The 27,661-nt window shown below is 39.5% G+C and overlaps 1 protein-coding gene across 2 annotated transcripts; it reads right to left on the bottom strand.

Moving 5' to 3' along the window:
- Nucleotides 1–1,076: 1,076 nt before the first annotated feature.
- On the bottom strand, nt 1,077–27,620 carry dennd2c (DENN/MADD domain containing 2C). 2 transcript variants are annotated; one of them, XM_086159723.1, is made up of 19 exons: nt 27,340–27,620; nt 22,292–23,321; nt 20,584–20,708; nt 18,649–18,731; nt 18,311–18,469; nt 16,908–16,986; nt 16,671–16,715; nt 14,440–14,624; nt 11,266–11,375; nt 10,092–10,161; nt 9,369–9,446; nt 8,613–8,753; nt 8,073–8,221; nt 6,571–6,748; nt 6,256–6,297; nt 5,438–5,546; nt 4,909–5,151; nt 2,818–2,904; nt 1,077–1,839 (listed from the first exon to the last, which is right to left on the bottom strand). In XM_086159723.1, the coding sequence occupies exons 2-19, from the start codon at nt 23,122–23,124 to the stop codon at nt 1,808–1,810; spliced, it is 2,748 nt and encodes a 915-aa protein (XP_086015849.1). In that variant the 5' UTR covers nt 23,125–23,321; nt 27,340–27,620; the 3' UTR covers nt 1,077–1,807. The 2 variants fall into 2 exon arrangements, with proteins under 2 accessions (XP_086015849.1, XP_086015848.1); XM_086159722.1 differs by having other exon boundaries at nt 14,440–14,627; nt 27,340–27,619.
- Nucleotides 27,621–27,661: the final 41 nt, after the last annotated feature.

Here is a 27,661-nt window from a genome sequence, read left to right on the forward strand (position 1 = left end):
CCTGGTCCAGATGAGGGATCTGTCCCAGTTATGGTTGTGTGTACGGGTTTTTATGTTAGGGGCGTGGGGGCGAAGGAGGTTCTCAGAACCTGCTTATCCAGAGTGCTTTATCTATGCTCTCTCAGGACGTGTCATTAAACCACTTCGGATACCCAGGTCCACCGAGATTTTATTCTGTGCTCAGACATCATATTATTTTATATTATTTCTGAGTACTGAGCTGATGAGATGTCGTAAAACCACAAGAATAATGTGTGGCAAAAATGTTCATCACAGGGAAAGTGACAAAGGCACTGAGGATTTTCATCCAGGGTTGAATGAAGTAATGAATGGCCTTTTCAGAGGAAAATCAAGATGCCAGGAAACTCTCAAACTCTCAAAGTGCCCAACACACTCTCTGTGTTGGGCATTTTTTTTTAAACATGTCGAAATAAAGTATTTATAATTCAAAATAAACAATTAACTATTCTATCATGTATCTTTCATCCATAAAATAAAAACTGAAAACCATTATTTAACATCAATGGATTCTTGTCTGGTAAAAATGTGATTTTTTTTTTTTTTTAAAGTACACCTTAAAACATCATGCAAAATATTTGAAAGCAAGGTTGAGCAAATGTAACAACAGCTGTCTTGCAAGAATCAGCTGGAGATAACTGAAAGTCATTAACAAACAATATGAAAATACCAAAAAAGCAGTTTCAACTATTCCAGAACTTATACAGAAAAATATCATGGAATAGAAGTAAGAAAATAAACTTGGAAGTGTAGTTTATACTGAATCAGAGGAATTCGGAATTCAGAGAAGGGTTTTTGAAGCCTTTCACAACTATTCCTATAAACACACATGCATGAGTCAGTGTTTCTTAACGGAATATCAATAAACGACTGTAATTATCCTTAGTCCAGACTCTTATGGACAACATGATAATAAGAAACAGCACTATGCTGTTTAAAGCAGATAATCCCTGTTGTCTTTCACACCCTAAAGATACATAGCCAGACAAAAGGCTCTTTGTGAGGACATGCTCAGGTTTCCAGGTCACGCATATTATAAACAGGACAGGCACATCCTTGATCGGGGAACCCATTTATTTTAAGAATGTAGGGCATATAAAAAATATTAAAAAATACTGTACACTGCCTCTTAACATTGTGCAAAATGTTTAACAGTATATTCACAAGTCCAGTTAACGGGGAGAAAGTCGAGGACAGAGAAAACGTCTCAATATTAAAACACTGACATTCAGTTCAGTGAATGAATCATTACTAAAAGTAGAGTAAACAATTTATGTACACTTGTGCTAAAAGGAATCCCTCATGACTATTGTAATTTTACATTAGAATGTAGAAAGACATGCATCAGGCTGGAAACAAACACTATTTTCAGTTTGAAAATACAAACAGACTGAAATGTAACACTCAGGCTTCTTGAAGTATAAAATTGAAATACAGTATATTGTGTGGCAGGTGTTCTCTTCAAAACTTGAAAACGCAGTTATTACAACCACATATTTAGGAAAAAAATATTGTTTTGTAGCTGAGACCTGCCCTTTTGGTTTCATGAGCAATATAAGGGACAAAAAAAAGTTTAATTTCCAGTTTCAATTCAGAAACAAGTGCACTGTCTTCAGACACATGCACACACATACACACATCTCAAATCCAAATTTCTTCAACATCCTGCTCACAAACAGTCGGGCCTCACTCATCCAGGCACTGGCACCCCCGGCACTCCAGCGGCAGCAGGTGTTGCCATCCATTACATCGTCTCTCAGCTCAGTCAAGTCAAAATACTGGTCTTTTTTCATTTCATTTGTAGAAGTTTCATCTTGTTTCCTGAAATAAAACAAACCACGATAAAGGACAGCATTTTAACAACTTAGTGGGCAACTATATATAAAGATATCTTTATGAGAAAAATGCTGGTTGCACATTGTGAGGTGAAGGAATCATACCAATACAATCTGCCAGTAGGTATAGATATTCAGCAGGTAAAACAAACAAATAAACTAACAAAAAAAAAAAATGTTGATTTACTAGAGATTTTCAATGCCGTAAAACTGCCAAAACAGAGGAGCCTTACATTTGTTTCCCTGGAGACTTGGCAGGGGTGACAAGCAACGAAACAATTAAAGTTACTGTGGAAACCGTGACAAGACAATAGAATAACAGCCCCTTTGTCAGAGGAGAAGAGGGTGACACTTCTGTCACCAGGTCAGAGCTTAGGCAGCGCTCATTCAGAGGACTCTGGGAGTCATGAGCCAAAACAACAGAGTCAGAGAAAACTTAGAATCATTTCTATGAGATAAGTTAGATATAAGGCATCAAAAATGATTTCTGAGAAAGACAGGTTGCCATGTCTGCATTCTATCCTCATTAAAAAAAATAAGAAAAAAAACGTTGTCAAGAAAATGTATCTGAATAGTATTATGTTAATATAATAAATACAAAAGACGAAACTATTTTATGTATAGTCCTATTATTGTTTCAGTCTTATCTTTTCATATAAGCTGGAAGAAGAGCAGACTAAAATCTTTTTTATTGTCTCCTAACAGTGAAACTAGACCTAACTCTATGGCAACATGCCCCTGTTGTTAAACACACTAGCCAACCTCCTCCACAGCACCAGGTGTAGTTGTACATGAGTACAGGGCAAACTAAGTTTTTAAGTCCCAACATCTTATTGCTTGAGTAGCGTGCTGTTGATGGCTTCCTCTTTGCTGCTGTTGTAATGCCACGTGGGCACACTGGGGGGCGAAGTCATACGTACTGTAGCTACTTTCAAGTTAAGTGATGGATGAGAGAACCACTTACCAAGACCTTTCAGAAATTTGTTGACTCCACTTGGCTCTGGCTCATGGTACGAATCCAAATACTCAGCCACTCTGAGTTCAAAGAGTCCTAGCAGACAGTGGGAGACATTCAGCAGGTCAGACAGAACTGAAGAAGGCAAGGACCCTGCTACAGAACTCCAGAAAATTCCCTAAAAATCTGTGATACTCTCACGATCATCACAGTTTGTGCGCCATGTTTGCATGAGGAAAGCTCTTTTTGGCCCCGTTTTTCCCAAGACCTGCATTGAGATAATGCTCCATGGTTAGTTTAACTCTGGTCATTTGTTTGGTATTATTAAATTTAAAGACTCCTCGTTTCTCTTTCACTCCAGGTTCCATGTGAATGAATCTTAATAAGATGGTATTTGTTACCGAAACACTGTGGGCTCTGGTGACTCATGATCAATCTATTCAGTTTATGTTATTGTTGCTGCATCTATCGCTCTAAAGTGTTTAAAAATGTTTCGAGATAATGAATCATGCTCTTACCAAGAAAGTAGTCAATAAAAAGCTCATTTCAAAGCCAGTTCTGCTGAAGACAAACTGAACCAGAAAAAAAAATGTGTGTGAGACTGTAATGTATCTATTGCAATTCAATTTTTTTCTCTCTCGGTCAAATAACGATAAAAAGAGTTGCAATAATGTTGTGGTTGGGGCTGGACAATATCTGTATATAGCTCTTGGCTGATTTTGTTTTCCAATATTGAAATCTGATCAATTTTAGGGCTTACACGATTACTGTTTCACATTAATCTTTCCAAAAATTACTATAAAATGACTTGGGCAAAGTTAAAGCAAAGAATCGGCAAGAAATTGCATTAATATTAGAAACAAATTGCCTAAAAACTGCAGAGAATAATTTGCACTGCTCCTTTTGCTGGAGACATAGTTCATTTATTCCTATCTGACTTTCTCTGTAGAAAGCGCATATCATAAAATATTGATATGACAAAAAGCAACTAAATGTTGTGATGAAATTTATTTACCAATACCGCACTGGATAGTCTGTTTTAAAAATCGCAGCAGGTTTTATGGCGCCTTACTCTTACATTAGACTTTTTGTCCAGCCAGTGAAAATATACTGATACTGATTGACGGAGTTTAAAAAGCATGGCCTTTTCACCTGTTACTAATGATATACCAAGCTCAAACGCTGCTTAAACCGGGTTTGTTCAATGCTTGCTCTCTGACCATAAATCTGGATCTGAAAGATGTTATAAATTAAGAGCAACCGGCTTTATCTGGCTGGCTTTCCCTGGGTACTGCTCATCTAACCTTTCAGCTTCTACAGGATTTATATCCACCTCAGCTGGAGCTGCTGCATCATTTCCATCTCAGGTCATTTGGTCAGTGTTATCAAGCCTTGTCTTTCCTTTCTGCCAGACGAGTCCTCCTCCCTGCTGATTTTAAGTCTCACTGATGGCTTGACACATAATTTCCGCTTCCAACAACTCCTTAACTTCACCATCATCATAGATACTTACATCCCAATTCCCCCTCTTGAAAAAGGCATAAAGCCTTTTCATAATTCAGATTTTCCTTGCCAATAAATTTCTCCTTTTTCCTTTTCCTTGAGGGATCATTTACAGTACATCAGCCAGCAGAGGCCTTTCATAAGCCTTTATTTTAGCTATCTTCTAAATATATGGCATTAATATTTAGATATATGGTTTTCTCATGTAAATTCTTGCTAAATGTTAGATCATTCTTGCCAGTTTATGCATTTTATGTATCCTCTCATGACTTCAAGACAATCGATGACTTGAAGTTCAAAGCAATAAAAAAACAACTTGTCGGGACAATTTTTAAGGCGTGAAATGGTTGTCGAAATTGTTTTGTAATGTATGCATACGCTGTTTGCATAACGTTATGAGACGATTAATTCAAAATCTAATTTCAAGGAATCATAGGTTTATGTTACGTTGAAACCTGAATGAAAATGTATGAAAGTCATTCTGAAGACTGAGCACATGCAAATTATGTTTCATTTTGGCAGAGAAAACAGAGACAAATATAGGATTTGGCCTTGTACAATGCTGTGACTAAAGAATAGCCACTATAACGCAGCTACCTCTTCCTCCTGCCTTGCGCAGCTCCTTGTCCTGAATAAAGCCAGCAAACATCTGAGTGTCCATGAAGAGCTGCAGAAACTGGCGGACGCCACGAGATGGGTGAGATTTGCGGAAGCTGTCGCGCTGAAGCTCCCGGTTTCCACTGGACGACTCAACCATGTGGAGGGGGTAGTGGCCCACCATCTCCACAAAGAAGCGCACAAAGGCCTCAGACAGCAGGGAGCTCAGGTCAACCTGCTGACCTGGATGTGCCACAGACACATGAAGACCAAGTGACAGATTCATTAAACAAAGTCTGATACTATGACACAAATCATCCAGTTGTGATTTTGAAACATTTTCAAAGCTAACATTACTTCACACTGCAGTGTCATTGAGCTGTGACTTTACAGTGTGAATGAATTTCTGGCACCACAAGACAAACATGCAAACATCTAGCTCAGCAAGCCTTGGATATTAATGATGTGTATATATTGTGATTGTAAGGCACACAAAACACATGCTTTGTTTACCGCCTGTGTTACCAACCTCCAGATCGGTCTCCGCCCTCTGGTCCGAGAATCTCTCCCCTTTCCTCCACAATCTGATGCAGGGCTGCCTGCAATTTGCTAGGCAATATGCAATCTTCATCGCCGAGCTGACACATATTTACAGAAGAGGTCAGTATCCGAAAGACATTTGTTTGTATTTTGAGAATTATTGCCAAAAAGCGGACATAACTTTGATATTTGGACAACAGCACATCATTTTTAATTACTGGAAAACCCTCTGAAAGTGAAAGCTTAAGTACAAAGATGCTATGGCGTCTTCTTCTCCTTTCAGCTTTTCTCTTCAGGGGTCGCCATAGCGAATCAACCCTCTCCGTCTTACCCTATTCTCTGTATCCTCCTCTCTCACACCAATTACCTTCATATCCTCTCTCACTACATCCGTAAATCTTCTCTTTGTTCTTCCTCTAGACCTCCTGCCTGGCAGTTCCAATTCCAACAAAGATCCTATAACTCCTAAGCAGTTAATGCCATCTTCACTGCTCCATTTCAAATCTGTTATGTTGATTTAGAGTCAACGTAAAAATACCTATGTATCCTACAGTAACTTCAATTAGCCTGTAGTGTAGTGTAGTCAGCGCTTCGCTATTAACATGTGATGGACAAAAACGACATGACAACCGATTTGACTAAGATGATGTAAAACTTCCTTTAAGCACAGTATCTGCTCTGAGTCTCAAGCAGCATATTTTCCTCAGGTGAGTGTTTCCCTTTAGGTCAACCCTGAAAAATTCAATTTCAAGGAAGAAACAAGTCTGGGCAGAGCCATCCATTGGCCTGCTATTGTGAAAAACACACCTGAATGACAAACTTGTCTGCACAAAGATCCACTATGAGCACCTGGGGAGAAAGCAAGAGGAAAGGGTGACAGGTTACTGGCTTCAAGAGTTTTTTGCTTCATGTCATTTGTCATAAAAGGTGAGATAAGAATGAGGTTCCCCCAGGCTGTCCCTGCTAAAACATTGTCTCCCCTTTAGCTTCATTTACATTACAAGCTGTAAACTGCATCCTGAGGAGGGAATTAAACCAGCTCTATCCAAACACACACAGATGTCTAATTAAAGAGAAAATTGGATATTGATTTGAAGAAAAAATAAAAGAAACTTGACTGACCTCTTCAATGGGCAGCTCTAGTACCTGAGGCAGGCAGGGGGCCAGCAACCCAATAAGGAAAGGAGTGGGGGAGCAGCTGATGTCCAGCATGCCAGCAGGCAGTACAGGAACAAAGGTGTGCTGCCAAGTGAAAGGATACAGCAGTGCCAGCACTGCATGCCCACACCGAGACAAGACACTACAGTGAAGAGAGGAGAAACAAAACACTCCTTAGTTCTCACACGGATCATATGGCACAGAAAAATCAATCAGCGCTCACTAATACACTGCTGAGTGATGATAGCTGTGTTTCAAAAGACAGTATATAGTGAATAAGGAATTCTCCTTATTACAAGTGACATGGAAAGGTATTTTTTTTCTGACAACTTTGTGGAGAATTATTTGTCAAATGTGCTTCAGGAGCTACCTATCGTGAAAAACATCCTGCCTTTTTCATCTGGACTTGTCAATTTTGGTACCAATGTTTCTGAGTATTTGAAACCCACAGCAAATAATCAGTCATCCTTTTTGCAGGATGTCAAAGCAACAACTTGTTTCACACTCTTGCACATCACTAAGAAAAACCTTTAAATTTAAAAACTTAATTCCTTCAGATGTCTTTGTAATATGACCTAGAGTCTGGAGCTGTAATGTGTAATGTGCCTGTAAAGCCACATGAGATGCCAGCAGACATTGGGCTCGACAAATAAACCTGACCGCAGTCACTGTTGCTGCCTGCCCTTACTCAGCATGAGGTGAACTATCTAGTTCAAACAGATCATGTTACTGACCTTTGACCTGTGTTATGTCACCAAGAGGGAACCACAGTTGGCATCCATCAAACATCTATAACTATATACATACATACTTACATTCAGCTTTTCTATCATGTCCCATTTTTAACCCATATTGATAAATATCTTTATATTATATCTTTAAATTTACATCAGAAAAAAAGTCTTGTTGGTCTTGCTCAAGTGTAGTGACAGAAAAGTGGTATATTGTTTTGAACAAAAATAAATGAAGTCATTGAATACTCATAAAAGGATTCATGAAAATATACAATATCTACAAATGTACAAAAAACTAAAGTAGAGAAATGAACACTAAATATTTTGCACAAATTGCATAGAGAGAACCTGGGTCAGTGAGGGCTGATGCATTTAGTGTTCCACCTGCTTTATTTAGAGTTCAACTTGATTGACCTAATTTATCTGAAAATCTCTACACACTACGGACAAAGTGAAAAGAAAATGTGCCTGCTATAAGTCATAATTTACAACATCAGGATCTATATACTGTTTCTGATGGTTGATACCCAACATTAAAACTTTTACATGTATATTAAATTCAATTAAAATCATTTAAACTAAAACCTAGCTTTATGGCTGTTCTTCACATTACTACTACTTATATTGGATACCGTAGATCCTTAATTATATTACATCAAATCACTTGTGTATGCAAGTTTGGTTTAATGTATCTGCTAATGATAATCATAACAGTACAGCAGGGAACATTACCTCAATTTGTCAGCAATTAAGATGATTCTCCTCTCAAGCAGTAGGGAAGCAAACACCTGCAGAAGTCTCCCGACACTGAGACACTGCAGCAGCGTGTCGAAGTCCACATGTTCTAATCTGGAATCCACAGGCCGACACAAAGTCAGCACCTGGCAGAGCAACAAGAGCATAAGCAACGTTAGGACAGGAGACTCCTCTACAAATATTTGCTGGAGGCATAATAACGCAGACAAAAGTTGCTGAGACGATACATTGTGGTTCGTGCAAGAGGAGCAAAGGTGGAGTCTGGAATTTGCAGCGACAGTGCAATCACAAAAATTCTATTCTAAAAATGTTCACTTATTTTGGGCCTGCAAACAATCGAAGATGAATTGATTACAGATGACTGTTATACCACCTCAAAGCTGAAATTGTGTCCTAATTGTTTACACCGACAACCTTCTATGAGGTTATGTTTGCAGATTTTGTGCTTGCAGAAGGGAACTATAAAAGGGGAATAAAAAATTGAATTATCATTTCCCCGCCTGGTTTCGAGCATACCTCATTCCCAGAACCAGGGAGGAAGCTCTTGACGGTGACCGTGTGTCCGGGAGCAGGGAATGGGGCCTCCATCACACTGCGCATGAAAGGGTAAACTAAAGCAGGGGAAATCTCCCTGCGCCTCTCCACCTCCTCTAAAATCTGAAAAGACAACCAGAAAAATGACTGTCCTTCTAAAAGGAAGAGGTGTTGAGGTCCAACTGATTGAAAACAGTTGGTTTTCCTCAAAGCAGAACACAGCAGATAGAAGGAACAACTGATGGTATTAGCAAATCTCTGCCTGAATCAGATACTATATTTTGTTATCAGAGTTAACGTTGCTGCCTACAGATCAATATTTTATCAGTAAAAACTACCTACCAATTATTTTGGCATATCTGTATATTCAGTTGTGATGTCAGTGTCCGGACATTAGCGCAATTTAGCATTTCAGTATCCTCCTGATGTTTGATTGATGACTTTACGATTAAAATTGATGTCCTCTTTAATTGGATGTAACAGAGTAAGCAAGTGTCTTGTGTGCTGCAATCATTTTTTCAATGTAGGACTCTATTTCACCCCTTCTACTAGGGAGCTGCCTCAATTACGTAAATTAAAAAAAAAATTGCACTGGATAAAAAGTATTTTATCCAGTGCAGCCTTTTGCTTTAGTTCATTCCAAAGTATTACATGAAAATAATTACCTCTCAGGAGGATTTCCTCAGCAGTCTCTGCCCTAAGGGGCACATTGAGAAGATAAAATGAGGGTGACTTTACCTTTGCGAAAAGGTTGAAACAGCCCAGCTTGCTCACAATGCAATGAACCTCAGGGAGCCTCTTCCCTCTTCCACTGGGCTTTAAGAGATACATATAGAGTCAAGTATGTTAAACAAATTAAAAAAACAAAACAAAACAATTAATCAAAAAACAATAACAATAAAAATAAAAAAAAAACACATGTAAACAATGCAATACAGTTAGCTAGGATTGTCTATCTCAATGCTGATGTGAATTCTTTGGAAAAAAAAAAAGGTTTTGATATTCAGACTTCATTTTAATATTTGTGGGAAAACTTGATTAGAAAACACAATATTTAATTAATGAAGAAAACCAGAGACGGGTAATGAACTCAAGAGAGGTACTGAGAGGTTTTCTTCAGTTTCCTTTTCACTAATTTCCTGTACTGATTAGATGTCACATCATAAAAGCTAACAAATTATTTTGACAGCTCAATGATTAGTTACTACAAAAAAGTACTCCTAAAAAGTACTTACTTTAACTCAAAATTTAATTTTTTGAAAAGGGAGAGAAACCCTTTCTGGAAGGTGAAAACCATGAAATTCTTATTGCTCTATGTCATTGATCAGAGGTAATTTACAGTCACAAGTCACAGTATGATTCATATATGCTAGTCCAAAGATATGTTGAGTAAGTACGTGGCGAACTGCCATTTGGTGAGGCCCACACAAACTCATGACCATACACTACGTCCACACTCACCAGGATCTTACGGCAGTAACAGAACCAGCGACTGCCGTCTTCTCCAGTCAGGACAAAGGAGAAGGTCTCACTGAAAACAGTGTAAGAAGATAATATGGCAAATCATAATTTACAACTGTTTGCTCAAGCTGTAAGATTTTTATTGTATCAAAACACAAAAAAGAGAATACTTAAGAACATAATCCTAGGGAATTGGTTTCAAAATAGATAACAAAAAAAGCCCAGTCACAAGCTTGATTTGAGACTGAGTTAAGAGGGAGTGAATACTGGAAGTCAGCCATCTTCTGCTTATTTACACTGTAAGAGCAAATGTTGTCAAGGCAGTTGAGATCATGACCCAGATTGAAACAATCAACCAACATCAAGTAAGAAATAAGCAAACAGTGAGAAGGCTGGCTTGACTTCAACACTCAAAAGAGTTTCCAACTTGAAACCAAGGTTGCTGCTGATTTGATATGCAGACTGAGTGCTGGTATCTCAATGGTTACCTTCTAACATTAAAGAATTACCAAATTACTGCTTTGATGTGAAATACAATTTGATGTATGTTTGGCCTCAAAGTCTCTAAGTAATGGATCCTCCATTTTCAGCAACATTGTATTCATTAACCAATTAACACTTAGGTATCACCTTAGAGAGTTCAATTCCATTACTTGGACATTGTTTTAAAATATAACTTGACCAAACGCGTGTAATGAAAAATTCATTCATTCAAAAATCAGTGTTTATTAAAGCTTGTTTTTCATGTTTGTAAAAGATAAAGATTTAAGCACTTATTTGCTAACTCTGAACTTCGGTTTCTATTGATGGATTTATTTCAAAAGGAATAAAAGGTATATAAAATGATACGCTTTAATGGGAGTAGCTCACCTTGTGTTCGAGGTATATCCATCATTTGGGTTTTGTGGTTTTAGAATACGACCCTTAAATAACACAGCCCCTAACTGGGGTCGCAGGAAATGCACTGTATATAATCCAAGTGTAGTGCACATAAATATTTGTTTAAAATAAAAGGACTGTATTTAAGTGTGTGCAAAAATACACACACAAAAGAAATTGTGTGGTACTGTAGAAAAAATAGTGCTGCCTATTATAATGTAAATACAGTCCCTAAATCTGCCCAAGTACATTCTACTATAGAGATATTGAACTGCATGAGTAAGCAGGTGCTGACCTGGGCATATGAGATGACGGCTGCCAGTCCTGCGAATCGGGGAAGCAGAACTTAGGAATGACCTTGAGCTGATCCTCTGCCTCTCTCGAGAGCCGGGACGACTTCTCAAACTGAAACAGCAGCAATTTTCCAGGTAGGATTAGCAAGGTGTTTGCATGTGGGAAACATTTTTTGTTTCACCCTGTCATTTGAATATGTAATGTATTTTCATAGTTAACGCAAAATCTTAACTTCTAAAATCTAACTTCAAAATCGAGAAGCAGTCACACAAGAGACATCTTGTTAAGATGGTGGCGCATGTAGACGCAGTGGCCCCTCTTTCTCCTGCATGTAAGGTGATTTATCGTAGTTCTTCGTGTATTCCGTGCTTTATGCGTTCAGCCCGTTTGTCTTTTGCACCGGATTACCACTACAGGTGACAAGATCTGCTAGACATCTATGGAAGCCAGCCTCAAAACACTATCAATTCCTTACAAACAATCAAAGAGCTCGAAGTACTCCGCTGACCCGCAGCCATGTTGAACTTGACCACATCCTCTCGCCCGGAAAAGAGGTGCTGCAAGCAGTGTGACGGGAAGCAGAAGAGGGGGAAGCGAAGAGGTACTGCGCTAGGCTAGCGGTTAAACCTACCCGGTTAGCCAAACCATCCATCCTTCTGGCAAAGGCACGATCCCTGGACAATAAAGTGATAACATAAGGCTTCTGAGAACAGCGAAAGAAAAGGAGAGTAACTGTTTTGTGCTTGTCTTCACTGAAACCTGGCAAAATGACAACATCCCAGACTCTGCTGTACAGCTAACTTGCTACTGAGTAGACAGAGCACTCATAAATAGAGGAAAGACTCATGGTGGTGAAGTCTGAGTTTACATCTGTGACACATGGTGCCGGGACGCTGTGGTGCTATGCAAACACTGTTCACCACTGGCAGAGTTTATGATCATTAAGTGCCGTCCTTTCTACCTGCTGAAGGAACAGCGATGGAGCCACCTCTGCTCTTCAGAATTGCTTTGACAAAACCAACTGGGAATTGTTCAAGCAGGCGGCCACCTACAATGACCACAGGATCATTGAGGAGTATACAAACACTGTTACTTCTTACATCTGCAAATACACTGACAATGTAACCCACAGCAAAACCGTCATCACCCAAGCAAACCAGAAGCCATGGATGACAGGAAATGTCGGCCAGCTGCTGAGGCAGAGACAGAGCCTTCAGAGCTAGGGACTAAACTGGCCTAAAAGCAGCGTGAGCCAACCTGGTGCGCAGCATCAGGGAAGCCAAACCCAAATACAACAGCAAAATAACCCGCCAATTCAAGGACAGCAGAGATGCATGGAGCCTGTGGCAGGGAATTCAGACCTTCATTGACTAAAAACCTGTGCCACAGCTCTGCGATGACATCTCTCTGCTTAACAACCTCAATAGCCTCTTAACATGGTCAAAACAACTCATCCATGAAAGACCCCCACCGCCACCTCACGACCTTTGCCTGTCTCCTGCCAGGGTATGGAGAACACTCTCGACCGTAAACACCCGCAAGGCAGCAGGCCCAGACAACATCTCTGGTCAGATGAAGTACTGTGGAGAGGAACTTAATGAGTCTTCACGGACATCTTTAACACCTCCCTGAGGCAAGCGACTGTTCCGTCATGCTTCAACTCCATCATCATCATACCTGTGCCAAAGAAACCTGCCCCATCCAGTTACAACGAGTATCCCCCCGCAGCACTAACCCCCATCATCATGAAGTGCTTTGAACAACTAGTCATCGTAGATATCAAATCCATCATCCCACCTACTCTAAACCCCTACCAGTTTGCAGACTGGGCCAAAAGCTCCACAGAGGATGCAATCTGCTCAGCTCTCCACTCAGTCCTAACCCACAGGGACACCAAAGACTCTTATGTGAGAATGCTGTTCCCGGACTTCAGCTCAGCATTCAAGACCATAATCCTGCAACAGCTGATCACCAGACTACAACAGCTGGGGCTCAACACCCCCCTCTGCAACTGGCTGCTGGACTTCCTCTGTGAGAAGCCACAAGCAGTATGAGTCAGCAACAACATCTTGAGCAGCATCACCCTCACCGCAGAGGCCCCCCAGGGCTGTGTGCTCAGTCCTCTGCTCTTCACCCTGCTGACTCACGACTGCAAACCTACAGCACCAATCACATGCTGAAGTTTGTGGCTGACACAACTGGTGGCTTGCCACTACAGGAAGGAAGAACCTTCTAACCATGTGGTGCAGAGAAACAACATCCTGCTGACCAAGGAGATTGTTGTCGACTTCTGGAGAGGCCACATCAAGCACCCCCCCACTGGCCATCAATGGTGCTGCAGCAGAGAGAGTGAGCAGCACAAAATTCCTGGGGGTGCACATCAGTAAGGACCTCTCCTGGACCACCAATACTGCGTCACTGGTGAAGAAGGCACAGTGGTGCCTTTACTTCCTTTTCAAACTCAAACAAGTGAAAGCCCCCACACCCATCATGCACACCTTCAACTGGGGCACTACTGAGAGCATCTAGACCAGCTGTATCACTGTGTGGAGCAGAAAAACTCTGCAGCACATCGTGAAAACAGCTGGAAGGCACGCTCCCCACTACCCTCCCTGAAAGACATACACACCACCTGCCTCACCTGATAACATGTCAAAACATTGATATTTATTTTCTTTTTTGCATTACTGCTACTTTGAGAAAACCATCATGCTACTACTACACCATATACCATTATGCACTCGACTAAAAGCCTACTCTCTCGTGCCGTCAAATATCAGTCTGTAACTGCGTGCATTTTAAACTTCATACCTCATAGTTTAACGTTTATTGTTGAATGTAACAATTCACTTAACAGCAAATTTGCACTTATTATTATTATATTTTTAATTTCATGACATCGTGGGATAGTGAGAAACGTCCTCTAGATTCCTCTATATGTCCAGTACATACAGAGAAATTGACAATAAAGCTGACTTTGAACTTTGAACTTTTGAGATTTTAGCATTTTTTTCACAAACATTAAATTGAATAGATATATCTGAAATCAACACCAAACTGTATCTGATATGGATATCTGTGAATCAACTTTCAATGGAAATGTTTGATTAAATGCACTTTTAAAATTATGACATGGCAGAGAGAGTGGAAATGTAACTGTAATGGAATTTCTAACCATTTTAGGGAACTGTTGAGTGATTTCTGGGGAGTAGGTGTTTCCTGGTGAACCTTTTCTCAGTGACACCACCACAAAGATCTGGAAAAGCTGCTGCTGCTGCAGTTGGATCAGGTCTCTTTCCAGGGTGCGATAGCCTGGCCGGCGCCTTAGAGTGGACTGGATATAAACTTGCCTCTTGGAGCCTGCTGGACACAGTGAGGCCAAGCATTGAACGACATGGGGGATATCCTATTCAGCAGGGTAGAGCAACATAAGATTTTTTTAAAACATCTGTATGACTGTAAGCCCCCCTCACGTGTATGTTCCCACTGAGGGGACTGAAGACAACAGACAGGAGTGCAGGGAGATACAGCGTAGGTAAAGATAGAGGTAGCAAAGCAAAACAAAGGGCGTACGATGACTTGTATGCTTGGTTGGACAGTAAGGAGGGAGGGAATGACTTATAAAGGTTGGGTGCTGAGAGAAGACATCTGGTATTGTATGAGGAAGTCTGGAGTGGCAGAGAAGTATGTTGGACTGGTGCAGGCGCAAACAGTGGTGAGATGTGCTGTAGGTGTAACAAAGAGGTTTAAGGTGGATGTGGGGCTTCATCCGGGATCAGCTCTGAGTCTTTTTTGCATCTTGTTTGAATATTGTTTGCAGTGGTGATGGACAAGCTGAAGGATGAGGATAGACAGGAATCTCCATGGACCATGATGTTTGCAGATGACATTGTGATCTGCAGTGAGAGCAGGGAAAAGGTTGAGGAAAATCTTGAGATGTGGAGGTATGCTCTGGAAAGGAGAGGAAGACGTAGCAAGACAGAATATATGTGTGTGAATGAGAGGAACCCGGGTGGAATGGTGAGGCTACAGGGAGTGGAGATCAAGAAGTTGGAGTACTTAGGGTCAAGAGTCCAGAGCAACGGAGAGTGTTGAAAAGAGGTGAAGAAACAGGCTCAAGCAGGTTGGCATGAATGAAGAAAAGTGTCAGTGTCAGGGGTACTATGCAATAGAAGACTATCAGACAGAATGAATGGAAAGGTGTAAAAGACACTGGTGTGACCTGCGATGCTGTAAAATCTAGAAGCAATGACAATGACGAAAAGACAGGAGGCAAAGCTGGAGGTTGCAGAGATGAAGATGTTGAGGATCTCTTTGAGTGACAAGGATGGATAGGATAAGGAATGAGTCGATCAGAGGGACAGCACATGTTTGACGTTTTGGAGAGAAGGTCAGAGAAGCCAGACTGAGATGGTTCAGTCATGTGCAGAGGAGGAATAGTGAATATATTGGTAGATGGATGGTGGAATAGGAGCTGCCAGGCAGGAGGTCCCGAGGAAAACCAAAGAGAAGTTTATGGACGTAATGAGAGAGGATATGAAATTAGTTGGTGTAAGAGAGGAGGATACAGAGAATAGGGCTAGATGAAGAGGGTTGATTAGCTGTGGTGAGTCCTGAAGGGAAAAGCTGAAAGGAAAAGAAGAGGAGCTCCAGTGTTGATGTCCATGCACTTTGACTCTTGAAAGCTGCTTCCCCATCCATCAATTTCTGAATTTTCTTTCTTTGCACTCATTTATAATCTCATTCTAAGAAGTATCCAACAAGCAGTATTTGTAACCTCGTAAATATTTTGAAGCAAATCTTCCTCAAACAATTATCAGACAAGTGAGAGATAGACACTTGAAATGTCCAGGTCACGGACACTGAGAATGGACTATACGGTGAACTCAATGATGGTGAGTGTCATTTAGCTCAATTGCAGATTTGATTTAATGCTTGCTCATTCGTCATTTTGAAAGTTTTAACAAGGGAATAGAAGAAGGTGACTTTTTAAGGATTCCCACAAAACTAATAAAAAAAATTCCCTTTAACAAGTTAAACTGGTAAATAAACACTGAAATGTGTAAGATAGGGTTCATTAGGAAAGTAGGAATTTCACTATTCAGGGAAACATGTTTTTACACAGTACATTTGACAGTAAATGCTTTGAATCTTGGGTCTTGGGAATCTTGAATCTTGAATTATTCTGGCACTAGACTTCATGTCAACATGATCAGGTGCGTTACATTCATCTAATTGTTGCAGAACCTCATGATCTGCATTGGCTATCACAGAGCAAATATTTTTTCTTGATTTCAAATCTAAATGACAGTATCAAGAGAATTCTGAATATATCTACATATAAATTTAAATCTAAAAGCCCAAATAAACAAAACAAGAAAATGCAGATGAAGCCTTTAGTGATACCTCGGATGTTGTCTTCAGGGTCGCTCTCTGTTCCGCTGGCCTCGTCTGTTAACCATAAAAAAAGGGAGAAATCAGCAAGGGGTATAGAAATGGAATGGAAATTTTCTCTACTGCAGCTGAAGACCCATTCTATGGTCATAAGGTAGGTATTTAAACTAAGAGGCGAAGTTTAATCTTATGGGTGACATTAGGGCAAGTGTGTGTGTGTGTGTGTGTGTGTGTGTGCGCGTGTGTCACCTCGCATGGAGACGACCTGGTTCTTAACTCTCTTCTTCCCTCGCTTTTCATCAAAGATGGTCTCAATCTTGTTTACATACTAAATTGAAAAGCAAGCAAACACACAAAAAGCCACAGTGATCACTAGGAATCATGATAAGATAATATATTTGAGAATCCCAGTTCCCTGCATTCACATTCCTTCTGTTAAAACCCAGAAAAAAAACCCTGTTCAGTGTTCTGTCAGACTTAAGCCCATCAAGCTATGAATTAAATACACAGAATTTACACATGCAGGAAGCGGAAACTTATCAACCGGACACAGTTTATAGAGGCAGCTGGCAAGGAAACTTTGAGACGGGGTATTGAACCTAAAAAGGCAAAGATGATAATAATGGTGCTAATTTCATACACAGAATTAATACAATTATTTGATAAAAAGGTCCAGCAATATCCAAAAACATGAACATGGCTTTTGAGTTTTTTTTTAGTTTCTGATCTTGCAGTGTGTTCCAGAACCAGGGAGCACGGTGACTGTGTATGCGATAGTACAAATGGTGGTGTTTACTTCAGTTGGGGATGATTACTTCAGAGAGCTGAGGGGGCTGGCAATATGAAGAGGGCTACTATTCAATGAAACTGTGTTCCCAAAATAACTGTTTTAATGTTTGAGAAAATTATCAACGCAAAATATTTTTTTCCAATTCTTACTCTCTGGGGTATTATATCATCAATAATTCCACTGTTAAGTCCTTTTTCAGTGATTTACTGCTCATTCTCAGGCAATTTCTTGAAAATCTAGTAGGTAAACACATCTTATTTCTCATTTACAGGTGAAACTTTTCAGGCCTTGACAATTACATAGAAGGACTTTATAATGTTTAGATTTTTTTCTGCAAACTTTGGTATAATGTTCAGTCCAATTGTTTTTACATAGTTTTATTTCCAAAGCTGTGCTCAGAAAAAAATCAATCAGGACTAGTAAGCTGAAACATTATGTAAATATTTTAACGATTATTCATCAAAAATATAAAGAAAAACAAATCAGTAAGTACTAACATCCATACTTGCTGACAGGCATTTAATTGAATGACATTATTAGTAATTTATGACATTAATTCACTACCTTACTGTTTAAGATTCTCCCTGTCTGCATTCTTCCCACCGCCATAGATTTTATGTTTCAATTCTTCTGACCAGTGTTTATAATTCTCATTGCAAACTGTCATTTGATGATCTACCACAATCTACTTCTTTCAGCATCCTCAACTTCCTGCTCAATGTGTCTCCGCCCCCAGTTTTTCCTTCCGCCAAGACACGCGGTTCATCATTTCAAATAAAACATTCGTTGTTGTTTTCATTTCTTTATTAACTCTGTCAGCTATAGTCATTGACATATGAAGACTTAACACAAAGTCATGTACCTGAGGTGTTGTCTGAATTTTCTTAGCAATTGAATGACGAGGTGTCACTGGTTTAGGAACGTCTGTGAGGGTCGAGGATTTGCACGCAGGTGATGCCTGCAGCATCTTCCTCTCTACTTTGCAGGAATACCTTTGCAGACTTTGGGGTTTAGGGGGTAGCTGGAGGACACAACATATAATAGATATGATTGCTTTTAGGTAATCAAAAAGTCATTAACTGAAGAACTTTCTTTTACTTTATAGTCTCAGGTCAGACAGGGACCATGTTTTCCCATACTCACAGGCCTGGGAAATACTGTCATCGAGAAATGGACATAAGTTGAATGAAATCTTTTTACCTTTGGGACGTGAGGTCTTGCAATAGGGAGACACATTGGAGAAAGCTTGACGTCTTCATAGGGGTTTTCTCTGCTACCTTCACCTGAGGGAGAGGACAACTCGTACAGTTTTCCAAGTACGAAAGCATGAAAGCAGATGAGCAAGTTGTCTACCTTAGATAGAAAACTGAAAATAGGAACTCTGCAGCCACCATCCCAGAAACATTTTACTATGTCTTTTGTGATTTCAGAGATAACAGTCTAGTTTAATTTGTGTGAGAATGAGGCAACTGGCGAACATTAGCCAACAATGCATTGCATAATACCACCAGTAGGGTAGGGTTGTAATAGCATTTTGGTGAGTCAGTCTAGATTTCAAATCCACTTATCTGATCTGAATCCTCTTGACTCCCAAACATTATTGAATCATGAAATTACTTAAGACACACATATTCATTTATCTTGGCTGTTTTTTGAAAATTTGATCCTGTAGTCCCACATTTTCTGTTTTGTGAACAATTCTTTGCAAGAAAAGAAAAAGATGGAAAGCCAATCCAGAGGGTCTAATGAGTATATATAATACTTAAATATTAGATATCACATGGGGGTCAGGGTTTTAGATCTCTTTATCAGAGACAGAATTAGAACATGTGACCCCTCTTTATCCCTGTACATAACAGCTTTGAAAAGTGTCTGTGACAGCTCCCAGTGATCTGGGTCATGGACAATTATTGTCTAATCTTGTTGTGGCGACTGGACTTAGTTTTTCTTCTTCTGGCTTCAACAGGTCACATCAGAAGTGAAGGCGCCTCTCTGATGAGAAGTGAAACCTCTTCAAGAAGAAATACTGGGGTCAGTTTCCACAAGATTTGACAATGGTTAAAAAAGTATGTCTTACCTTCTTACGCCTTCTACTTCCTCATATTGAAGAATTGAATTTCTTAACTTGATTTAGATTTAGCTTTTTGATCAGACCAGAGAAGCTAAGGATGAATAACAAACGTGATAGGAAAAAGAAAAAGCAGAGTACTGCAACTTGTGTGTAGGTGTGTGCGTGTATTGTGTATATAATCACTTCTAATGATAGCAAGCAGATAACAGTATTTACAGGTTGATTCAACCATTTTTAAAGTTATCAACTTTCATTTTAAAAGAATTAATTAAATTTTTTTAATTTCCTCCCTCTCACTTGAACTCACGTTCTTCTCATCCTCTGTTAAACATACCATACCAACATCTTGTTTAGGTCATCATGTGTATCTAGTTTTTCAATTCTCATTCCATTTGTCAAAAACACACACGTACACACAAACATTCTCTTCTCTGCCGTGTTCTGTTTTTAGCAACTTTCAACTTTTGCATTTATTTATGGGCATCAATTAGCTTGACTCCTTCAATTCTGTTTGTTTTGAAATGATGGCAGTGATTGGTCTGTTAATGTCAGGGCACTATAACTATTCTCACATGTTTCCTTGTAGAGAACTCTCTGTCCAGATTTAAATGTTTAAACAGCAGGCATATAATGCAAAAGACTTTTTTTGGTGAAGACTTACCACATTGGTGCAAAACTTTGCAGAACTGGTATTGACAGTGTAGAAATATATCATTTCTATATCTACAGGTAAAACAAGTGTATGCTTTCTTTTAGCATAGGCTTTATGTTTCTTGATAGCTATCTCTTCATAGTGTTGCAGTAAAATCATGTGAGCATGAAAAAAAATACAATTTGTATTTCAGTTTCCTGGAGGGCCTGTCTCGTGTAACCATTTTAACATTCAACCACGTATAATTTGGCACCCATAATTTTTTAATCTGGCATCATTTCGGATTAGTTATTTTTTTACCAGACTATTTTACACCCAAGCATGTAGAGAGGCAATTTGAATATTGAGAGTTTTAAAAGGACGTTCACAGTCAAGTCTTTTCAGTTAATGGTATGCAGTTGGCTAAACTTACAGATGATGTCCTCATAAATATTATCATCTGAGTATGCATGGTGGAGCCCTGAGTGTCTGGCCTCTCCACTGGGAGGTCCACATTTGATTGTCAGGTGAGCAGCGTCCTCGTACTCAAAGGACTTCCTGTTGCAGAGGAAAGTGAAGACAGTGAGAATGGCTGCTGTCCTGAAGGAGCTAGCACGCTGTTTCTATTTTTCATAAGGCCTTGTTAATTTATTGATCTTTATTGAGGAGGATTCATTAAACTTTGGATAACTTGAGTCTTTGACATATGTGAGTTTCCCCCTCTTTACTGATTATAACAGTATTATATGATTATATGGTAATATTATAACCATATTATAACCTTAAATATTTCAGAGATAATTTCTGAGTTTGTTGCTCTGTTTCCTGTCAATTATCAGGTAAATTATGACACATATTGACAAAAAACAACTTGTGATCTTCATATAATTGCTATATATGGCCTTTGACATTTTCTAATTTGCTCAACAAAATTGACATCAAAAATGGCAGGAGATTGTATGATAAGATGTCATGATAAGAACATTTTAGTACTTGACAGAGGCAATTGCAGTGTCTTGTGTCTCATTTGAAAAGTTTCTTTCATCCATCTATGGTGAGAATAAAGTACAATAACTTGTTAAGTTTTATAAGAGGAACTGTAACACAGAAAAAAAGGGAAAAAAAGTGTTGTTGTGACACATGGGAACCAACCTGAGATTCCAGCAGTAAACTGTCAGGAACAGCCTCAGCCGTTACACTTTTGTCAGACACCCACTATTTATAGTGAGATGATAAAGCAGTGTTTCAAGTTTCTACACCTCAAAACAAATCGTGAATATCATATCATACAATCACAAAGCGTATGGGTGTGACAGTTTCAAAAGCTCTGCAATGAGCTTAACCAACAAGCCCTAACTTGAAAGTTTAGAAAGGTTACAGAGTTATGTTGTGTGCGTTGCTAAGCCTGGATGAGACCATGTTTATGGCTGGAGATGATGACCTCTGGACCTGACGCTGTTGAGGATCTAGGCCAAGCTCAGAAAATAGAGAAAAATCCTGCCAAATATAAAGTGATATCACACTTGGACAGTAGCCACCAATTAGCCTCTGTCAGAACAATTCCCCAAACTCCTCTTAAAATGCATACCTCTGTTGATCTTTACAAGCATAATACTAGGACTTTAACACAAAACTATTTCACTGTGCTTTACAAAGGATGACTCTATATTGGAAAAGTGGATGATTCTATTCAAATTTTTGTCATGCTGCTTTATTATTTGCTTGAAACGTTAGGTGAACTTTGTCTGACTATAGAACATCCTCTGCAACCTATCTGAGCTTTTCGAAAACTCAGCTGTAAAAGTTTCTACCATATCAAATTTGTTAAACTAGTATTACAAACAGCCAATGGAATTGCCTTGAGCAGTACCATTTACTGTGACTATTTTGACTTGACAGCAGTTGTCAACAAAAATGGCAAAACAGTTAATCTGGAGATGGGCTCCATGCTTCATACATTATTTTCCTAGAACTCATCAGAAGATTTTGCTTTCCACTTGCAACTTTACTCTTACAAGAACTTAGATTAAACTTTTACCATATAAAACCACCCTTAATTCTACGTTGCCTTATGAAATAATGGTAAAGACACACGCAAATCTATTGAGGCAAACAATCATGCCAAATTTGCATCAACTCACCTGTTCTTTTTATTCCTTGAGAGGCTGCCAGTCTTTGCAACAGGGCACGGAGGAGGTGGGAAGCTGGGTGGGTGGGCTACCCTCCTACTTCGTACATTGGAATGGTTGTTCGCTCCCATATACTGGAATGTCCGCCTAGGTTTGGGAGGTGGCTGAGCTTCGCTTGAAGACCCTCTGCCATTCTCCCAGAGTAGTCGGTCCCCCTCCAGCTTACGCCAGAAGCCTCGGGATGTGTAAAAGTTGCCAACAGGCATGTTGTCTTCTTGATCATCAGTTGATAGAGGTAGAGGTTTAGAGACAACTTCAACATCCAAGATGCAAGCCACGCTCTGGTTGCTGTTAAATGTGAAAGTCGGTTCACCTGTAGAATCAGAGTAACCCTCCATTTTTGGAGATGCAAGTATTTGTCCTGAAAGTGGTTTTAGTCCTGTGTTCAGGGTAGATGCTTGGTAAGAACATTTGTGAAGGGGCTCTGACGTCCTTCCAAGCCCATGTCCCGCTCCTGCTTGGATTTCCCGAAAATCAAGGCCCAAATTCTGGGCTTTTGAGAGGCTGGCTTTGGCGTGAAGCCCTTCATGCAAGTTGTCACTAGAACATCCGTTACTCAGGACATCCCCAGATATAGTTCGAGTTACATTCAGAGGGTTTGCTCTCACCCCACAGTCTTGGCTGCGACCTTCCCACTGGGAGATCATCTTCCTAATGTTAATTCCCTGCTCATGAGAAGGGGGTCTGCTTGACTGGCGGCACTGCCACGCCGTGGGGGCCCCTTTCTGTAGGCGGTCAACATCACCACCCCCTCGCTTGGCCTGCTCCAGACTCAGAGTCAGCATATTGAGAGGGGGGAAATATCAGCTCACCCAAAGGTCTCCATTGTAAATGTATCACGGATTTCCACACAAAGCAGGAGAAAAAAAAAACATGTAATTTGTAATCACATATTCCAGAATTTGGTCAAAAAAATCCACAAGCTTCCTTTCTGTCTTCCTTTGCTGTCTTGTGCTAGGAGAGGGCCATTTCCACCAAGTCTCTAATTTGAAAAGAAGACAACAAACAAAAATTACTCTGCATTCACTTGGTAGATGAAGACAAGTCCAAACAGCACACTGCAAGGTCAAAAGGACACAGATGCAACACAGGAGCGCAAATCAGAATATATGAAGTAAGAAGAGACCCAACAAAAGGTCAGGAAGGCTTCTGTCAAGGCCACTTTCCAAAAATAAGACCAGTGAAAATTAAAAAAAGACAGTGACAAGACGAAAAAGGTTAGCAAAGTTTTCTAGTTTTGTGTGTTGATGACTTGAGCCCAACCCTCCTCCAGCCTCGGGGGAATTTTGTGTTCTTTGTAACAGTCGCCCTGAACCACAGAACTGGCCAAATATGACATACCAGTCATACAACAAATCAGTAAGTTAAGTCTGCAACCTTTTGAAGGCAGAAAAACAGAAATATCAAAATATACATAATCACAAGGAAACAGTTAAGCAGTGGAAAACATTTTACCACACAATGCAATGGAAAAGCCTCTGAAAGTTGGGCTGTTTATCAGGAACAAGATCAAAATCCTCAAGAACACACTACTGAACAGAAATATATAGAGGTACATCTTTCAGGTATTAATAAAACAGCTATTATTTGAGATGCAACTCAGTTAGGTCATCAAATTAAGTTAGCCCATGAGCATGTTGGTCTTTGGAAACCAGCTGTTCCAGATGTCAACTGAACATCACATACCTGTAGCTGTCAATTTCATGAAATTTCAAAAAAATTACAGATGAGGTCATATCTGAGGTGAAAATGAAATTCAGACTAATTTTATTATTCACTCTGTTCTGTAAAACTGAACCAAATCAAGTGACTTTAGGTAGCACATTTTATGGATGTTAACAATTTGACCTTCTATTTTGGCTGTGCAACTTGACACATAACAAAAATGACAAAGTAGTTGGGAGAAAGCTAAACTTTTCCCCCTTGGCAAATGGCTCTTCTGTATCTGCAGGGATCAGACTTGTGTCTACAGGTGCAGCACTGCAGTGCAGTCCACTTTCTCTTACAGCTGTCCATGTATGTCCAAGAAATATGATAAATGGCCCCATAATGACTATGGAGATATATTTGTGACTCACATAGTTAGAGACCATGATTTTGGTTTCTTTAGGATTTTATAACCCTCCCCCCAAAAAGGTATGGAGAAATTTGGTTATAAGAGGACAGTGACTATATCAAATATTGAATTGGGCATTTTTCATATCAGCAGAGATTTACATGGATACTGATCAGCTTTAAATAAGTAGTCATATATATGTTAGGTTTTGGATCAGGCTTTTTGCTGGAATTAGAGAATATATGTTTAATGATAAAAACAATGGTTTAATTCTCTCTCATCAAATACTCACTAAACTCAAAGACTTATTGGAAATCTCTGCAGCTGCGCTCAGTTAGTCAGCATGCACACTTGCAGTGCAGCTCCTGGCCCGCTGGAACCAAACCATTTGGACACGTTGCATATTAGGACAAGGCTGAGGAGAATCTGGAGAAGGGGAGACATTGTAAAATTCCACAGCGCAGCTCATGATCATAATAATTATATGAGCTGCATTCCAGCAGAGCTGGGGGGCGGGGGGTGGGAGGTCGGGGAATAAATTTAACTAGAGACAGTCAGTCACTCAGGACTGCTAGTGATGCGTTTGTATGGTTTGACCCCAATCAAATGTGTTGCAGTGGAATGTAGCTCTATCACTGCCAGACCCTGCAATGACAATGTCTCCCGATCTGACCCACTTGTGTTATTTGTGTGTGTGTGTGTGTGTGTGTGTGTGTGTGTGTGTGTGTGTGTGTGTGTGTGTGTGTGTGTGTGTGAGACAGAGTGCAGTGCACAGTGTGTTGTACAGGAAAGCTTGAGTTGTGTTTCCTGAGCAGCAGGAAGAAGGATCAGCACACTGTCCATAATTATGGTGCAGAAACCTCTGGTTTGAGCTATGTTAGATCAGCTTTATTTAAATCCTGTAATGCTGATCAAACAGCATCTTGGCAATACATTAAGACAAGACATTGAGAGGGAAAAAAATAATTTTAAAGGTAACATACCTGATGCATAATAGAAAAAGCATTACATTTGTAGTAAACGTGCACAGCAATAACATCTAAATTTTGACTATTATCTTGTCATTTTTTAGTTTGTAAGTACTAGAATGCAAATTTTATTTTCAGGGATATTTATTCGTTATTTTTGAGCAATATCTTGCTCACTTGCTGTAAATTTCACCCTGTCATTTTAAAGGAATATTCATACTTATATTTGTGATTTCCTGTGGCAAGAGAAATATTCTTGCTGTTTTTTGCATGATTTGTTGCTGAATTGTAAGTAGATTCCTACTAATTTTTCTATAATACCTTCATTGAATTGTAGATAATCTGGAAGTAATGTCATAGGGTTTTTCAAAAATGGGTTTTATTGGGTTATGGGTTTAATAGGTTTATTCTTTTCTAAAGATGTGCCTAGTATACATTGATATTTTCCACTCGTAAGAATCAGTCATCCTAATAAAACAGTTCCAATTTAGTAAATAGAGACAGTAAAATTATGTTACTGTTATGAGCTATTTCCAATTGGTTTGTTTCTTTATTTACTTATCCGTGTTCCCTGATTTCAGTGCCATAAAGCTAGAATGAAATATTATTGCTTAATATGCAAACAATGAGATGTTGTCACAAAGTGACAACCTGACTGATGTGGACTTTGGCAATGAAAGGTACCTCTCTTCCTTATTAGTGAAACTCTGTGACTCACCTGAGAGTAAACCAGACTTGAGAGCCATGTAGCTGATGCACCCCGTCATCACACTACAGTCACATTAAACCTAATTGTACCTTTAGAACCACCACGGAACGCCCTCACAACAGATATGGCAAGACATGACATGACGAGGGAAGTTGAAATATTGTACAGAGCCATCATGTCATCAACAGGGAGTTAAAGCAATAATGAAAGGAAAAAAACAGGTTTGCTTCATGCCGGTGTAAATGGACACGCCAAAATAAAGAATAATAAAGTGCCTGATCCATCACTGGCAGCCACTTGAAAAGCCTGAACAGTTGCAGGCATGAATCATGAGTGTCTGCAAAACATAATTTTAATGCAGCTTCTGTCACTTGCTACCATGGTTGCTGCTAGCCCTGCATTGAAAATACCCCATAAATTTAAACTTGGACTCCTATGACTTATTGCTATTACCCTAAATGTTAAAAATGTGGGAAAATGTGTATTTTCGGCGAAAAATCAGCATATTCGCATAGCTTCTTTTGATCTTTTGGCCACTCTCTCTGAGGTTATTACTGCAATACGAGGTGTAAACTAATGTGGAAAATGTTTCTTTAAGTTGCTGATAGTTATGCATCTGCCTTATGCTTTGTTGCCACAAGCAATGATACTGTTGCCTGGAAAATGAAACAATGACTAAACTCAAATTGGGAGAGAGTCCACATTCAGCCTCAGCAAAGTGCCAGGTGAAGACAACATTAAGCCACACTTTGTTCAATACTGCAGCAATGTCAAAATATATGCCATTAGTGACAAGATCAGCAACCACATGAATAAAATACACTTACCGGTCAAACATCCTGCGATTTCGTCTCTAATTCACCAACACATAGAACACCACCAAACAAATACACTAACCAAATCATTTAAGGTTCTTTAATTTTTAGAGTGTTGATGTTATTAAACAGTAATACTACAGGCAGTTTACTCTGTAAGGTCATTCGGTGTTTGCGGCGTTTGTAGAGTTAATGTAAACATGTAGAAGATTACAGAGTCGTTTATAATAATGCCAAGGTCTTGTTATTTTTCTTGACTGTTTGGTTCATAGCAACTTTCCTCAGTACGTATGCGGTTGGGCTTTTCCAGTGTTGGCTCTGAGAGGCAGAAAACCACAAGTATTGCAAGGATTTAAGCTGAATAACACATTTACCACAACATGTTAAATGGACTCCCGAATGCAACAAAGCTCAACAAGTTGAGCGTATACTCAAGTGATGTCATAACTCACCTTTTTAAAGTGCCATGAAGCTCATCTTCGTTTATTATTTCACTTAAAGTAAACTGAAACATCTTGATAAAATCAAAAAGGCAGCCGCTCTCACCGGTCACAATGAAAGGCTTGAATAACGTTACATTCCGGCTCACGTCGGATTCTTCGGAAATTTACATTTCACTTGTCGGGAGAAAATCGTATAAAGGTCCGTTACTTTACTAATGGGTAGTTATAAGATAAAAACTGCATTCACAAAAGCAACAAAGAAATTGGGTTAACACAAGTGAAAAATAAATCTGAACAACCCTCGCCCTCCTCCTGCTCATAACTGACTGTC

The sequence above is a fragment of the Fistularia commersonii genome, chromosome 14 (genome assembly GCF_037954325.1).
Source record: "Fistularia commersonii isolate RoL2024-O1a breed Wild chromosome 14, RoL_Fcom_v1.0, whole genome shotgun sequence".
Lineage (NCBI taxonomy): Eukaryota > Metazoa > Chordata > Actinopteri > Syngnathiformes > Fistulariidae > Fistularia > Fistularia commersonii.